This window comes from Furipterus horrens, unplaced genomic scaffold (assembly GCF_987537825.1).
Source record: "Furipterus horrens unplaced genomic scaffold, mFurHor1.1.pri manual_scaffold_6, whole genome shotgun sequence".
In the NCBI taxonomy this organism is placed as follows: domain Eukaryota; kingdom Metazoa; phylum Chordata; class Mammalia; order Chiroptera; family Furipteridae; genus Furipterus; species Furipterus horrens.
This window is the reverse complement of record NW_028327176.1, coordinates 179284844-179301547: the sequence shown is the minus strand read 5'-3', so window position 1 is coordinate 179301547 and position 16704 is coordinate 179284844. Positions and strand designations below refer to the sequence as shown.

Here is a 16704-nt window from a genome sequence, read left to right as displayed (position 1 = left end):
TATGTCTCATACTCTCCGTGAGCGGAAGATATGCTTTAAACAAATAATTTCATTATTAATGACAAGTATAAGTTCTAGGTAGGAAGAATAAAGCATACTTTGGGAGTATACTACCGGGGGACCCAACCTAGTCAATGTGACCAAGACATCCTTAAAGTAGCGACATTTATGCTGAGCTATACAGGATAAGAGGGCATCTTGCCTAGAATGATTTCTAGGTAAAGAGAGGAAAATATAGAAGAACCTGAGGAGGAAAGGATGGCTCTTCTAATAAAGTTGGGTAATTTGTCAACGGGAACTAAGGGAATGCCTTCTTTTGGCCTCTGCATAGGACAGGACAAAGGTGAGAGCTGTCCGGGGTGGGTCTGCTCTAGGCAGGAGGGGGAAGTGCGGCAGATCGCAATGCTGGCTACACATCAGGATTCTGGGGACCTTGGTCAAGAAAAGAGGCCATGGAGTGAGAAAAAAGAACCCATTTAACTTATGAATGTCTTATCCCAGGTGAAAAACAAGAAATTGGAAAGCCGGAGAAGACTGCTACAAGAAAAGAATCCTATTGATCTATTTTACAGAATGTATAAATGCTTACAAAAAAGTAAGACTTCTTTTCATTTCTGATCCTATAAAAGGAAAAGTACTGCTGCTATCCTGTATGAAACCCAGAACTCACAAATATTACCATTACATAGGAGTGAAAATGGGAATAAAGAGAGGGGAAGAAAGTCTTCCCTGGACTTTTGCCTTTGTTGTCAATCAATACGTTAAAATGAACAGATAATTTAAAAGATAAATAGGACTGTTAGTTTAAATGTTTACCCAAGTCATTTTACGTTGAACTATAAATACCAAGTTTTTTGGTTTTGTTCCCCATTCCCTGCTGATTTATTTATTTATTTTGCTGCCATTTATAGGGCAACCATTTATAGCAAGTTTATTATGTGCCAGGCACTGTGTGAAATGCTTTAAATACATAATTATGTCAATTCATCACAACCACCTTTTGACCTATTATCACATTCATGTCATCAATGAGGGCACTGAAGCACAAAGAAGTCAAAGAACTCTGTGTCAAAGGTCACACAGTAAGGGATGCCACAGTCAATTAAACCAATGCTATTCCTCTTGGAGTCCATTCAGCCTACCGTCTGAACACAGTGCATCTGCTGTATCCCAGAGGAAGAATAAAGAGGATCATGGGGGAAAATATGTCAATTTTAATTGTCCTTCAGCCTAGTGTCTTTTTCAAAATGAAAACAGGGCTGAATTAAATGAGATTTGAAGAAGCATAGATTTAGAAGGGAAGTAGGCCAGTGATAATAACTAGTGCTTATAAACTGGTAAACAAGAAATGTACCGGTTGCTCTAAACTTTAATGTGCATCCTGTAAGTCTAGTAAAACCCAGATTGCTACAGCTTCTGATACAGGAGGTCTGGTGTGGAGTCCAAGAATCTGCACCTCTCGTAAGTTCTCAACTAATGCTGCAGGCCCAGGAACCACAATTCAAGACCCATAGATGATATATGCTACATACGTTCACTCATAGCTGCAGCAAATAAAACTGCACACTTTTACCTGGAAACTAGGACATAAAGAAAAGAACCCCTGTAGAGCTGAAAGAGATGTGTAAAAAATTGTTTCCTAAATTGAATTTTAAAATATAACATTCGGTGCATACAAAAAAATATATGTAAGGTATAACATAAGATATAATAAGTATAAAAACTATGTAATTATTGTATCTAATTCATGTATGAAGGCAATCAATGTCTTCAAATACAACTAACTTCCTTTAATATTAAACTATACTTATTTTTGGTATTGCCAAATCTTATGAGATTTAATTTTTGAAGATACATATAAAATTTCATAATTAACATATAGAGTATAAATAGGTTAATTTTAAAATCACTTTTTCTTCATTGCTATTTCACAATTTTTACTAGCGAAGGAACTCTATGTTAATTGAAAACTAATCCAACAGAATGTAGGAACCATGATAAAAAAAAATAATTCAAACTTTCCAGGATGCATAGCAAAACTGCTAAAGACAGAAACACAAAAAAGTATTTTATTCTAAATTTACCAATTTTAGTTATTTTGTGAAATAAAGTAGGCCTCCAAAAATAATGAGAGAACAGCCTTCAGTGCTATTTGAGCAATTATATACAATGAATACGTATTGGCAACGAAGTAAAATCTTACCCAGATCTAGTCGTTTTGAACTCCACCTTGAGGATAGGTTTGCATGGTTCTGGCTTCTTCCCATCCTTTAACTGTTTTCCTAAAATATATTTTCCTGCATTAAATTCTAAAATTCTAAGTTACTCTAAATTCTTACATTGACAGATTAAAAATGAAAGTGAAATATAATGAAACCCACCATGAAATAAAAGTGATTTTGAAAAAAGTATTTAATATAAAATATTTAAAATAATCAAGTAAATTTACTGCTTGAAATTCAGTGCTGAAAAGTAAATAAAATGAATAAGGTTGTAACATCTATGCAATATAATTTTAGTAAGATAAATTAAGTCTTCCCAATTTTCTTAACTGCAGATAAGCAAAATAAAATTTTAATTTGCTAAATGAATTTATGTTTTAATATAGCTAAGTTTGAGAAAAATAAATCTAAATCGGTTTACCCAAGTGTGGCAGGCTACAAAATTAAAACCTCATGCTAAGAAACTCATTTATATTTATCCTCCTAAAGTAAAATTCATCCACTGCAATATCTAGAAGCCTGCTAAAATATACCAATCTCTATAAAATGTGTCAGGGACTCATACTGTCAAAATTTATCAATTATTTAAAAAAATGTTTGTCGCTTTCTATTATCTAATTCCACACGGTCACTGGAGAAACAACTCAGAAAAAAATGTAAAGAAAATAAGACATCTATGTCCATTTCTTAGAGATTAATCATCCTAAACAATATTTTTTTAAGATCCCAAACACATACCTCTAACACCAACAGCTGTCCCCCTTCCCCGTTTCCCCATTCCCATAGTAACTACCTCATTCTAAGATACTTTTACATTTTGTCTGTTTCTTGCCTCACCAACAAGAATTAAATTGCATAAAAGCAAAGGTTTTTAAGTGCCTGTGTTTTCTGCTGATGTATACCTGGTGACAAACATTGTTTGGCATACAATGGGTGCTCAATAACTATTTAATACGTGAATAATTAGTAATTTTTCCTTTGTATTAATTCCTACAAAAAGGACATCTGAGTAGAACTGTATTCCAGAAAGACTGTATCAATTTATACTTGAATCAACAATATAAGTATTTTGCCACACCTTACCCAATTTTTTTATTTTTTATTTATTTATTTTTTTGATCTGAGGGATGGAAAGGGTATCTTATTTTAATTTGTATTTTTAAATACCTAAATACTTTTAGGCTTACTGGTCATATATATTTCTTCTTTTAAAAATAGCTTATATCACTTATACTCATGCTTGTATATAATCTCTATATTTAAAAATAAATTTAATATTCAAAGGTCATTAATGCTGTGTCTAATATTTTCCCTAGTATCATTTGTGATTAAATTCTTAGCAATTTTTAAAAATTACACATTTTAAATATATACATTGGTCTTGTCATATTTTTAGTTAAGAAAACTTAAAATCCTGAAATGTCAATTCTTCCAAAATTAACTTACAAATTTAATGTAATTAGACTCTTAATGGCTTTTCTTGGACTTGAATAAAATGACCTTAAAGTTCACGTTGTGGAGTCAATTCCTATGAATAGCTAAGGAAACCAGGAAATGAGATTAACTTCCAGAACGAGACAACAAGGACTTTGGTGAACTCGCTTCTCCACCAAAAAAAATAAAACAAAAACAAAACAAAACCCCCAAACAAAAACAAAAACCAGTAGCAAAACTACTTAAGTTAAACACTTCAAAACGCTAGAAATTAACAAAAGCCACAAAACAAGTGGAACACTGCCTACCCAATAAAAACAACTGCAGCTCAGAGACAAGGTGGACTGGAACGCTTTGATGGAGGGCTATTTCTAACCCCTTCACTCCCGGCTCAGTGTCCAGGTAGAGCTAAGAAAAGGTATGAGCCAACATAGAGGACTGAAATTTGTTTGCTGTTTTATTAAAACCAACTTCTCTAGAGTACATTCAGTATTTTGTCCTAATTTGTAGCTCCCTGGAAAACTACTTTCTCAAGGTTTTGTGGTAATTGCACTTGACACAGATCCGCTCAGGGAGACAAAAGGCCCCACCCTCTAGGGCATCACAGAAATAAAAGCAATCTCCTGGCAATATCTAGCTGCCTAGGGTTGTGGTTTCAGTTGAAACAAGTTAAGAGCCTCGGCAGGAATTTAAAATAAAACCCTAAAGAACCAGACATATTCCTGGGGATCTAAAAGGCTGTACACATGTCCAAGGCTGTGTACATGACCGAGGAGAAAGACCTGGGAAAGGAGAAGGTCAAAGTTCCAGTCACTCATCTCTGGAGAACTTTGAGACCTTGAGGAAACAGGAGTTTAAAATAAATTAAATGGCAGAAAGTTAAATGAGCTACATAACACCTACCCCTGGCAGGAACACTGAAAAAGAGCTACTCATACATAGCTAGTAGAAATGTGAGGAATACAGCTTTTTTTGAAAGTAGTTTGGGAACATTTATTAGAAGTACAGAAGAACCAATTCCTATGAAATACATACAGGATGGTAATGGCAGCATAATTAGTAGTGATCAAGAACTGAAAACCCATTAATTTGGAATTGCTGAATAAATTGTGAAAAACTGTTAAACAATTGGCTATTACACGGCCATTAAAATGAAGGAATTAGGCTATGCCAGATAACATGGGAGATTTTCCTGAAGTACAGAGCATCAAGAAAAGCAGGCTGCAAAACAACCTAATATAATTCTACTTTATGTAAAACAATAACCAAAAAAAATCACGTTTAGAAATTGTGTGCTCACATATATGATTTTTAGAAATATATGTATTTTGGAAGAACACCTGTGAGATTTTTAACATAGCTTAGTTGGTAGGGCAGGAAAGGGGACTGGGCTGTGAATGTGGGGAAAGGTTGGGGGAGAAGGGACTTGCATGATATGACCCCATCTGTGTATGATGATGTATGTTTGTGTGTGTATGTATACAGAAAAAAAACTAACAGCCTTTTATTGTCTTTCTTGTCTTTGGATTTCATGCTTAGGAAGTCCTTCCCCACACAAAAATCATAAAAATTATTTTTGCAATTTTTTGTAATTGCTTTCTTTTTCATTTATTATATTGAATTATTTATTTCCTGAAGTATGTTTGGATATAAGGAAGATATTTTTCCTCTAATTAATAATACATCATCAGTCTTCTCAGTGAAAAATTTAAAGTGCACATATTGAAAGTGTACGACTTGACAGGTTGTAATATATGTACGCAACTGCCAGCACTCTTTACTGAACCATCGCAGCTTTCCCCATTAATATAAAATGTCACCTTTATTAGATTAAGTTTGTATAAATACACGTGCGTCAACTGGTATTAGAGCAACTAATCTTTCTTTAACTTAAGGTCCGAGGGGATTACTTCTTTGCCTCTTTAAACAGAAATGATTGTGCAATGGAATCTTGAACCGCTGTCATCCCAGTGTATGAGAACCAAGAAGGCACTAGTGATGCAGGTAGGTAGAACGCCAGAACTAGGTACAAGAAGGGACTGTTGGGGGAGAAGACTCGATTGTTGAGGGCGAGGAAGGAATTGAGGGAAAAAGGAAAACTATGGGAAAGAAGAGCTTTAAATCTGGAAAGTACTCCCTCATGCTGTACAACAAAGTAAGAATTTCAGCCTCTACTTTCATCTGTTCAGAGACCCAGGGCCTTTCCATCAAGCATTTACATGTTTGCTCTGCAGAAGGCCAGCATCAGGCTTTATCTTCTCCCGTCCAAAGCTCTAACGGGAGTGTCACACTGTTATAATTTCATATTACAGGTGCAAATTTTACATTTATTAAAAAAATTGTTATATATATTTTAATGAAATAAAACAATGATTCAGTTAAAATTCAATTTAACTTATTTCAGTATTCACTGGTAATCTTTCAATGGCTATAACAATTTTTAAAGAATGACCGCAGGTGTTATCTTTTCTGAACCTTTTTTACTGCTTACATATCTTGCATAAAACCTGGCTAGGTACAATATTCTTAACTTTTGTCTTGCTCAACAATCTTTCAATATTGCTGTATTGTGTCTAGCATCTAAACTTATAATAAAGTTTAAAGCAATCTAATTTTAATTTCTTTATTAAGTAAACTTTCCCTAGAATACTTACAGGGTAATTTCATTATCTCTGGAAATCCAAATATTGCAGTTTTTATAGTGACCTTTCTTCATTAATCTTGATTGGAAATTCATCCTTTTTATCTGCATATGTTTTTTTTTCAACTCAGGTTTTAAGAATTATTTCATCGATTACTGCTTATGTTCCAGAAAAGTTAATTTATTCATTATTAACTCAAGATTAACCATTTTCAAAATCAAATCTAGTAATAAGGCCCTAGCTAAGATCTTATAAAGTACATGTAAATTAAAGGATGTTCACGAGATCACCAAATTTTACCACTAGGTGTCATTTTACTTACTTGCTATGCCACCTGAGTAGCAAAATTCTGTGCTTGTTCTTTCAAGTACTTGTGAGTTACCTTGGTAAACTGTTGAAAGTTCTGGTTAATTATAAAACTTCACTTGATCAATCACATAAACCTCCACATCGCATCTGATTTCTTCTTGCCTATTACTATGTCCTGCTTCCCACTCCCATCAACCACGCAGCCACAATGAATTATTTGGTTCAAGTTCTATTGATTCTAATTTCAAAATTTTATCCACGTATGTCCAGTTCTTCCTATTTGCCGTCAAAACTGAACTCTTAATTATTTATGGTTTACTAATGCAATGGCTCCCTAACTGGCCTCCTGCTTCTGCCCGCAGCTCACCTGACGTACCTGATGTTTCTCCTGGTGAAATCATTAAGAGGTAGGTCTCCATCACGAAAATGAAACTCTGTCATGTGTTATGGTGTATATTCATGCTATGGTGTGTGTTTCTGTCTTTGTTTCCTGCTATGTGCCCACAGGAAGTTTAAACTCTGGTCATATTAAACTCTTCGCAGTTTTCCAAGAACACTGTTTTTGATTATGTCTTTGGACCTTCTGACTAAAATGACCTTTTATATTCTTTTCTGTCTCATAACACCCCACTCATCCTTTATGATCAAGCTCATATAACCTGAATTTGTGAAATTCAGCACTTAGCATAATGTAATATAGCTGTCAGCTCACAGATCATTTCCATTCACTGGACTATGAGTTCTTCAAGGGCAGTATATATCCAATACTGAAATTCTGATACACAGGAAATGATCGATAAATGTCTGTTGAATGAAGATGTATTAAAAACAAGGGAGGATCACTGACAAAAACAAGTGCTTCCTAAGTTTTTAGATTTGCGTTTAGAATGTAGAAAACATCTTCTAACAGGTACAGCTGTGAAGCAGCAGCTGTGTTCTCAGGACGGAGCTGCATGTCCAGTATGGGAACCACCGCTCACACATGACTACTGAGCACCTGAAATGTAGCGAGTCCGACCTAAGATGTGTTTAAGTGTAAAATGCACGCTAGATTTCAAAGAGTACAAAGAATGTAAAATATCTCAATTTTGTACACTGATTACATGTTGAACTGACAATATTTTGCATATTTTGGGTTAAATAAAATTTATTATTAAAATTAATTTTACCTGTTTGTTTTTACTATTAGTATAATAGTAAATTATACTAATAGTAAAATTAATACATACAGCTCACATATTTCTACTGAACAGTGATTTCTAAGAAAAAAAAATGATTCAAAATAGAGAATCACATTGTTAATAATATTAGTCTGAAATAGTCCTTAATGAGTGTGAAAGAGCTGATTTACAGCTGGACTGGATACACACACATATATTTGGTTTTTTACTCTTGGTTAAAGGCAGTGGGATTTCGATGTGCTTGTTCAAGGTCCAAAACACCCCAAACTTCCCTGGTGACCCCAGTATTGTCGCTTTACTGAGGGTTGGCAGCTAGCTTAACTGGTTTGGCGAGAAGGGCTTTAACATGTAAAGGGCCTTCTTGAGAGTTTCTCTTTGCATTCCTACAAGTCAGCTCTTGCGAGTGGAGCTAGGAGACTTGCACAATGCACGTGTGCACATAAGGACTCATGGGGGTCTGCGTATGGGCATCCGGCAGAATGCTGGCCTGCGTTCTCTTTCTCCTGCTAGACCACGTCCTTTGCCTTTAAATAAAAGTCTTACTTTGAGTATACTCTGTGGAGTTTGGTAAGTCCTTTCAAATACATAAACTGGGGTAATAAGGAACTCAAGTATTTATTATTTATTATTGAATTTTTATGCTTTAGATGAATCTTAAAAGGATGTTAATAAAATTATTTGTAGGTCACATCCTTAAAAAAATTAAAATGACTTTTACTTTTGTAAACTTTGGTTTTAGTTTTTCTTCATTAACACTTAATAAAAGTTCCCCAATCATGGTTTATTCCTTGATACATTTATTGATTGTACTTATGAAAAAGCTCCAGCAACTAAATTTTAAAATGTCATTACCTATAGCGGACACCTATTAATTTTGACCATCTAGCATCCCCATTTCCTTTGAGAATCAAATGTGCTCTGCAACACATCATACATACAGCACACACACACATGTTTACAGGGCAGCAAATCACTTAACCATGATGACTACATGTGAGCCTTGGCAGAACTATCAAACTTCTTCCCTCCTAAACAATGAAAGCCCATCTGCCATAGGAGGAAAACAGAAGCAGAGCTTACCCTCTAGACTCTGCATAGATAAATACGGACTTAACAACCCACCAAGATGGGACCAAATCTGGCTTAATTTTGCGTGTGATAAAACCAAGGCCAGAGAATAGTAATTATCTCCACAGGGTTTTTCATACAAAGCAAAGCTAGAATTATATTCCAGGTTGTCTGATTGCCAGGGAAATGTTCTTTGATAATCATAAAAGCTAGATTAAAGGGAGTATCACTTTTTAGTCTTTGTTTTGGTTAATAAAAAAATCACGTTGAGTAATTTAAGATACAGAAATGGAGACTTTCAAAAAAAAACTATCTGCCATTTTGATACACATAGTAAAATTACCCTACAAATTCTTAAATGAATTCAAATTATTCTCCTTTGCTGGTCATTTTACCATCACTTTCCAAATAACTGCTAGGTCCCTCACAATAAGAGTCCACTATCAACAACTTGAGCAGTGAAGGATGTCATCCAAGGCTAATGACTGAACATAACTGGAAAATCTGGAGAACTATCTCATAATTCAATTATAGTTCCAGCACTAGGCCATCATTTCTCTAACTATATTTCATGGACCACTAGAGAACCACAAGGTAGTCTGTGAGTAAGAGATACCAAATCAAATAAGTCTTGGAAAAGGCACATAAAATAAATATATTAAGTATATAAATCAATACAAATAATAAATATCTTTAAAAATTTGTATTTGTGAAATACACTTTGGAGAATACTATACTATCTAACTCTTTTGGGCCCACCTTACCAAGTAAATAACATTTCCAGATTTAGACTTACTGTAATCACATATGTATAGTACATCACAACTTCTAGGTTCTTTCACGTCAATTATTACTTCTAGGTATAAATGAGAACGCTGAGGTTCAGAAATATTAACTGACTTCCCAAAGTCACAGAGCCAGGAACTATGGAATCAGGGCTTCACCACAAGTCTACTGGCTTGAAAACTCCATGTTAGGCTGGTGGAGCATTATGTCTTCTCACAGATTCTTCAGGATATCTTAAGGTATTCTTAACACTAAATATCATACCGGTAGAAGCCTTAAAGTACAATTAGTTCCTGGTTATCAAGGTAACACTTACAAATGTTTTATTAGGAATAAGATACTTAGTCATTAAATGGGTTTAAATATGAAAAAACCCAACCTGGACAAAATTTTAAAAGTCTAGTACATTTAAAGTAATTTATCATAACTGTCTGTTAGAGTGTAAGGGCAAGAGACCACAACACTTTAATTATTGAGGAAAAACCCCTAAATTTAGTAATAGTAATGAGGGGGGGAAAAAAACAACCCAAATTTTGATGCATCAAATCATTTAGCATACTAAAAGTTATATACAAAAATATGGCATACTTGGAATATATGATACCTTATTAGGGTATAACAGATTATCATACTTTAATGCAAAATATGCACTTAATTTTGCCATGGAACTCAGCTATGGACATGAATTCAATTTTGGTAGGTTATCTACCACTAGCAGTAAGAAGTAAATATTACTACTATTGGAAATATTTCATATTTTATAAATAAAAAACTTCTGATCATTTACATTTTTAGACTGCTATATTATACAATAAATCCCATCCTACTTTTTAACACCTGCCACAGAAAAATTTTTCTTTACTTACATTTTGTTTGGATTCTAATATTGAAAAACACTGAATAAGTATTATTTGTTTTGTTTAAAAATAATTTTAGCTAATGACCCTTTTTTGCTAAGATACTATAAACTCTACAGAAACTTATTTATGCCACCTCTAAGAGTTGACTTTCAAAGTGGTAAGTTTTTATATAAAAATAGGATCAACATTAAATAGGAAATCACCATTTGGCAACCATCACAGTAGTAATTGATTCAGCCAGGAAACATCATCAGATCCTCAAATCAGAGGGTAAAGTTTGATGAGGAGCAGTATGTTTCTAGTCCCAAAATACCTTCAAATCAAAATACTGATTACAAATCCAATAAAAAATATTTATTAATTTCAAAGGGATAAACAATACTGTTGCAATGGAGAGACATAGCAAATAGAAGCTTAATCAAAAGATTACACCAATACAGGGCACATCAAATACAAGTTCCACTTGAAAGGATGCAAAACGAACACATCAATCCTTGGGGATATTCCTGCCAAAAATGTGCAACTTAAATCTAATCACAGTGAAATATCAGACAAAACCAAAGTGAGTTACATTCCATACAATAACTGACCTATAATATTAAAAATTTGTCAGTTGTGAAAGTCAAGAAAAGGCTCAAAAACTGTTCCAGACTGAAGAAAACTGAAGAAACATGACAACTAAATCTAATTTACATGTAGACCCTTTTTGAAAAAAGGCAAATATTGGTGATACAGGAAAATGTCCTTGTGTTTAAGAAACAGATGCTGGAATATTTGAGGGCAAATGGGCAGTAATTTGATAACTTCCTCTCAAATGGTTCAAAAAAATATTTTTGTACTGTTCTTACCAAAAAAATTACATAAACTGAAAAGTGAAAAACTAATACTAAGCACTTTTAGCATCTTCGATACTAGTTTCATTTTCTTCTGCTTCTGACAGGTTCTAAACTAATCATCTACTGTTTTGATGTTCTGGATTACTAGGTTCCACTGGGACTGGGATTCTAAGATTCATGAGAATTCTCAGGGGCAATACCAAGATTAGGGGCCATGGCACGAACAAAAGGAAGAAAAAATGTATTAAAGAAAAATGGAACCTGCTACCATAGGGTTGTCTCCTGGACATATGCACAGATAGATCTGTAGCAAATTTAAAATACATGCTTTTCCAGAAAGATGCTTGTTGCTACAAAGCAGTGGTAAAGTGTATCACAATAATTAGCTTCAAAAATTGTTGTTTTTACCACAAAACAGGTAAGTCTAAAATCCACACTGCTACAAATAGATAAAATAAGTTTTAAATTTTACTGTTTAATATCTACATTGTAATATTTCAGAATGTACCAGTTATTTTTTAAAGTAAGCATTCATATTTTAAAGCAAGCAATGAAATATCAGCAATAGCTACAAGGATATCCTTCAATATACTACCATTTTTAAGAACAGTTTCTTTAATGTGATTTCCCTGAATTTGCTAGGTAAAAATTTTTTAAGGTGGGGTTGTAGAATGCAGATTAATAAAGACATACAAATTTCTGGGCTCCACTCACACATCACAAAAGGCTTTCATAATCTGTTTTTAACAAATTCCCTAATAAAAACTTTTATGTTTTATAAACACTACTTGTAAGGGGACAACTGTAATTGAAAAAAAAAAAAAAAAAATACTACTTGTGCAGAAAAGAGTTAACATAGCAGGCCTGAGACTGCTGTCTCTGGAAAGGCTGGCTTGAAAAGTTAGCTCTTGGTTGGCATCTGGTAAGTTGACTTTGGAGACAAGGGTGGCACACTGGGCCTACGCGGTCTGTACAACAAGGCAGTTTACGACCAATCACTGCTTTCCTTGCGGGAGTCCAAAATTTTGTCATGCGCTGAAGCAGAAGATGCCTATAACCTGACTCCAAAGAAAAACTCTGGAAAACCGAACTCAGGTGAGCCTCACCGGTAGAAAACATTTCAGACATGTGGTACTAACTCATTGCTGGGAGAATTGAGCAGGCCTTGTGTGAGCCCCCTGGGAGAGGACTCTTGGATACTTGGGCATGGTTCGTTCCCCCAGACTTCAGCCCACATGCCTTTTCCATTTACTGATTTTGCTTTGCATCATTTTTGAGGAGTCCTGTGAGTTTCCCTAGGGATGACTGGGGGTTTCCTGACACTAATGTATAAAATTCCTTCTACAGAGTTCCAAGTATGTTAATGAACTATTACATATTCATTAGCAACTTGCAAATTGATAAATTTAAGAGGACAAAAGCTTAAAGTCAGTCAGTCCTCCAGTACTCACAAAATTATTTACTTTTGAACTACTAGTGAAACAATATTCAAAAAATGTTAACATTCATTTTCTCAAAGTTCAAATATGCTATTTCAACTATGAATAGTTGAGATTTTATTACATAATTATTACACATTATTTCTATATTTGTAATTATCTTTAATCCCATCAAAATTAGACTCATCCTTGTCCTCCAAATAAATAAATAAACAATAAATAAATAAACAAACAGGAAAACAAATCCAAAGAGGATAGACTATATTTTAACAGTTCATTAGCTTATGTTCCAAATATCATGACAAATATAAGAGACAGGCTTCTAATTATGCTTTAATTTTGGACTTATTTATTCAGAAGTCACACATTCTTAATCCTTATGCTGAGTTGCTTTTTAAAATCTAAACAGAAATACGTGTTGATGAAGTAGCGAAGCAATGGATTCACCATTCCTCTACTGAGGAAAGGAAATGCCCTGCCCTGACTGTAATTTATTTTTCACGTACTGGGAAAGTCTTTTAAAACAGGTGTTCAGAATAAGTAATGGGATGGGATCTGAGGACGGTATGTAAGGAAGCATGAGGGCGTCACTGTGTGAACCGATCAGCCACACCTCTGAGAGTAATGTCCTGAATTGGAGTCCATCTCAGATTCTTCTAGAACTACAGATTATGTTCTGCTACCATTACTTTTTTCAACTGATTACTGATGATGACTAAATTTAGTGATTTCCATTAAAAAAGTAAAATAAAATAAAAGTGATACATTCTTACCATGTGGAGTGATTGTCTGTACAGGTTTAGCAGGGGACCTCACATTCCATATAGTCAAGGTGCCGTCTGAATGACTGCAGATAAACTGCTTTCCTTCATGATGCCAAGCCACAGAGTGGATAGCCTATAAAAAAAAGGGTGACGAATAAAATTTTTAAAACAAAAACTTATTTAAACACCAAGCTATTAATAATTTATATTGTAATTCATTTTCATTTAATTTTTTTATATTTCCCAAACTGGAAACAATATGGTAATCTTACATTTCCATAATAATTTAGCCCTCTTGCAACACAAGATGTAATTTAGTATTGACACTATTTTAATTATTTTTACTTTATTTACTCCCTAAACCAGCCTGAAATATATATATATATATATATATATATATATATATATATATATATATATATATTTGTGTATGTGTGTGTGTGTGTGTGTGTATAATATTGTAAGTTCAGGAAAATGAAATGTATTCTTATACTTTCTTAAGAGTAAACTATTCCTATATAAAATACCAAGTAATTACAACCAATATCCCACGTAAAAACTACTTGCATTGACATAGAACAAATTTTTCAAATTAAGTAAAATTCTAAGAAAACAAAAATGTATATTTGGAATTAAGATCAATTAAAAATACCTCAGACTGGCCTTCAAAACATGTTATTCATTTCTCACAGTAAGTACAGAAGCATATTTTAAAATCTGAAGAGACCTTCTTTTGACTAGAAATTTATTTTATAGTTTTAAGTCACGTAAGAATGATCCAAAAAATATTTTTATATAACCAAATGTTACCCTTCAGTTGTTTGTTCTAATATTAAATTTTTGTCTGTAAAAAAATTTTTTTAATCACTCTCCCAGGTTCCTTATATTACTTCTCAACTCAAGCTGATACACTCTGGTTCTATTTAATAGTCAAAAATTGTTGAAAGCTGCCCTCGTAGAGTGTCAGATTGTAGAGTACAGCACAAAAATCATGTAAGTAAAACTTAAAAGTTCCGCATAGGTACAAAGTCAACATTTACTATGCTCTCATTCAATGTTCATTCATTTGGGTTCCTCAATGCTTATAAATTTAAGTTAAATTCAACAATATAGTATTATGGATCAGATTTCAAAATTTAAATGACAATGGATAGAGATAATCAGAATTTTTCCAAATGCCAATATTTAACGCAATGCTTTAGGTTCAAAGTATCTCTAAAAATTTCTAAATGAAATCTTAAAACAGTAATAAATTTATTCTAAATTACATATGACATTCCACAAACTCAATCTTAAAAGAAGCAACCCTTTAACAGATACATCATTTCTGCAAAACATAAGTAGTGCTAAGAAACTTATTGGCAAAGCTATTTAAATCTACTTTTTAAAGTGATAAGGCAATACAAGAGAGACCTACAAGTATTGTCTGGAACATATAAAAAAATTCTAATCTTATATATAAAAATATGTACATTTTCATAAATGGAAAACTGGTATTTCTAACTTGCCAAAGAAAACAATATATCTTTATTTAAAAATACCTGCAATTAAGATATTAAATTGTTCAACAGTCCAAAAATAAGTACTAATTATAGAGACCAGTGGTTCACAATTATTCTGGATAACAGTTAGAAAAACATTAAAGAAAACATCCTACTAAAGAAAAAAACAAAATGAACTTTACATGCAATAAACATGACCAAGTTTTTCTATTATTTCTGCAATTTTCTAAATACAAATTCAACTTGATAGAGGATCTCATTGTCTAATATTCTCGCTCTAATACTATTACATGTTACATATGTATGCACATATAGCCTATATATTATATATACTTACATAGCATATATGTAGTATATCTATATACACAAAGCATATGTATATAATATATGCCACATATAAATTATATATTGATATGTATAATTCACATAATTGAATTTATTCATTAGTGTTCTTAGGAAAATGAAGTTGAAGTTTATATAAACAAAGTGGGAAAAGCAAATCTCGGTAACAAAATCAGTCACAAGCACAGCACTAAAAGATAGGTGAGGAGCAAATCTGAATAATTCCCTGGAGAAGATATGAGATATAAAGTAGAAAGGATTATTTGGGGTTGAGGAATTTTGTGTCTAAGTAGGCTTGTTTTTTCCCAAGAGAATATAAAATATCCAGGAGATTCTTAAGAGGTTTACATGATTTTTAAAATATGGAAAACTATAGATAGAGATGAATTAAAAGAAACAGGTAAAAAGAGAGCTCAAGGGCAGAATAAATGGAAAGCAAAAGAGCACCAATAAATGAGACATGTACAAAGGCTGTGGAAAAAGATGAATTCAGGGCAGAGAGAAGGAGGGGAAATGATATGGTTATTGTCATAAACCACAAAGGAGCAGTATGTACAATTCCAAAAGTTCTTTAAAAGATGCAATGTCTGGCAAAAATATATCTTAACTATAATAAAGCTCATGAAGTACTTAATGGATTAAGAGGCTCGCAGTATTTTTATATTTGATAATACTAAAAAAGAAAAAAACAAACAAAAAAATCCTTACTCTGATTCATTTTTTTAAGAGTAATATCTAATTAGCCTTTGACAAAAGTAGTACCTATGAGGCTTCCCGTTATTCTTAGAAAATAAGAGTGTGCTGTAAAGAATTATTTTCTAGAAAGAGAACAGGCTATTTATCAAATTTTATACTCTAACTCAAAATAGTAGCGAAACTGAATAAATCCCCTACCTGCCGGTTTTCCAAATTAATCGGTATTATTAGAATCACTTAACACTAAAAATTGTATATACATCTTAGTACAGCCGCTCACACATTATACATATACTGATTAATAGTTTTAGCAGACTTATATCAAAAACCACACTGTTCTCCTAGAATATAAGATTTATCTTAATAGTCAATTCAAAAGCAACGCTGATTCCTAGTGTAATTATATAATGTTGCTAAAATCTTAAGAAAAACTTGAACAAAATGAGAAAAGAAAAATAATTTTATAATGTAGACTTGATTTCAAACAATAATCTTGCAAATACTTGGAAATTAAATATTAAAAAGGTCTATTTTTATTATTCTCATGTAATCTAATAGTAAGATAAGCACAAGCACTGAATGAATTATTTCTTGTACATATGAATAATCCATTAAGTTGTGCA

At 32.9% G+C, this 16704-nt stretch overlaps 1 protein-coding gene across 5 annotated transcripts in view; it reads right to left on the bottom strand.

The window, feature by feature from the left end:
- The window catches only part of STXBP5 (syntaxin binding protein 5), a 142538-nt gene that overhangs the window by 65299 nt on the left and 60535 nt on the right, over nucleotides 1-16704 (bottom strand). For all 5 annotated transcript variants that reach the window (XM_090279947.1, XM_090279948.1, XM_090279949.1 and 2 more), the window contains exons 8-9: nucleotides 13551-13674; nucleotides 2204-2282 (exon numbers count right to left, since the gene is read on the bottom strand). In XM_090279947.1, coding sequence (XP_090136073.1) covers nucleotides 2204-2282; nucleotides 13551-13674 — 203 coding nt within the window. The remainder of the gene's footprint in view (nucleotides 1-2203; nucleotides 2283-13550; nucleotides 13675-16704) is intronic.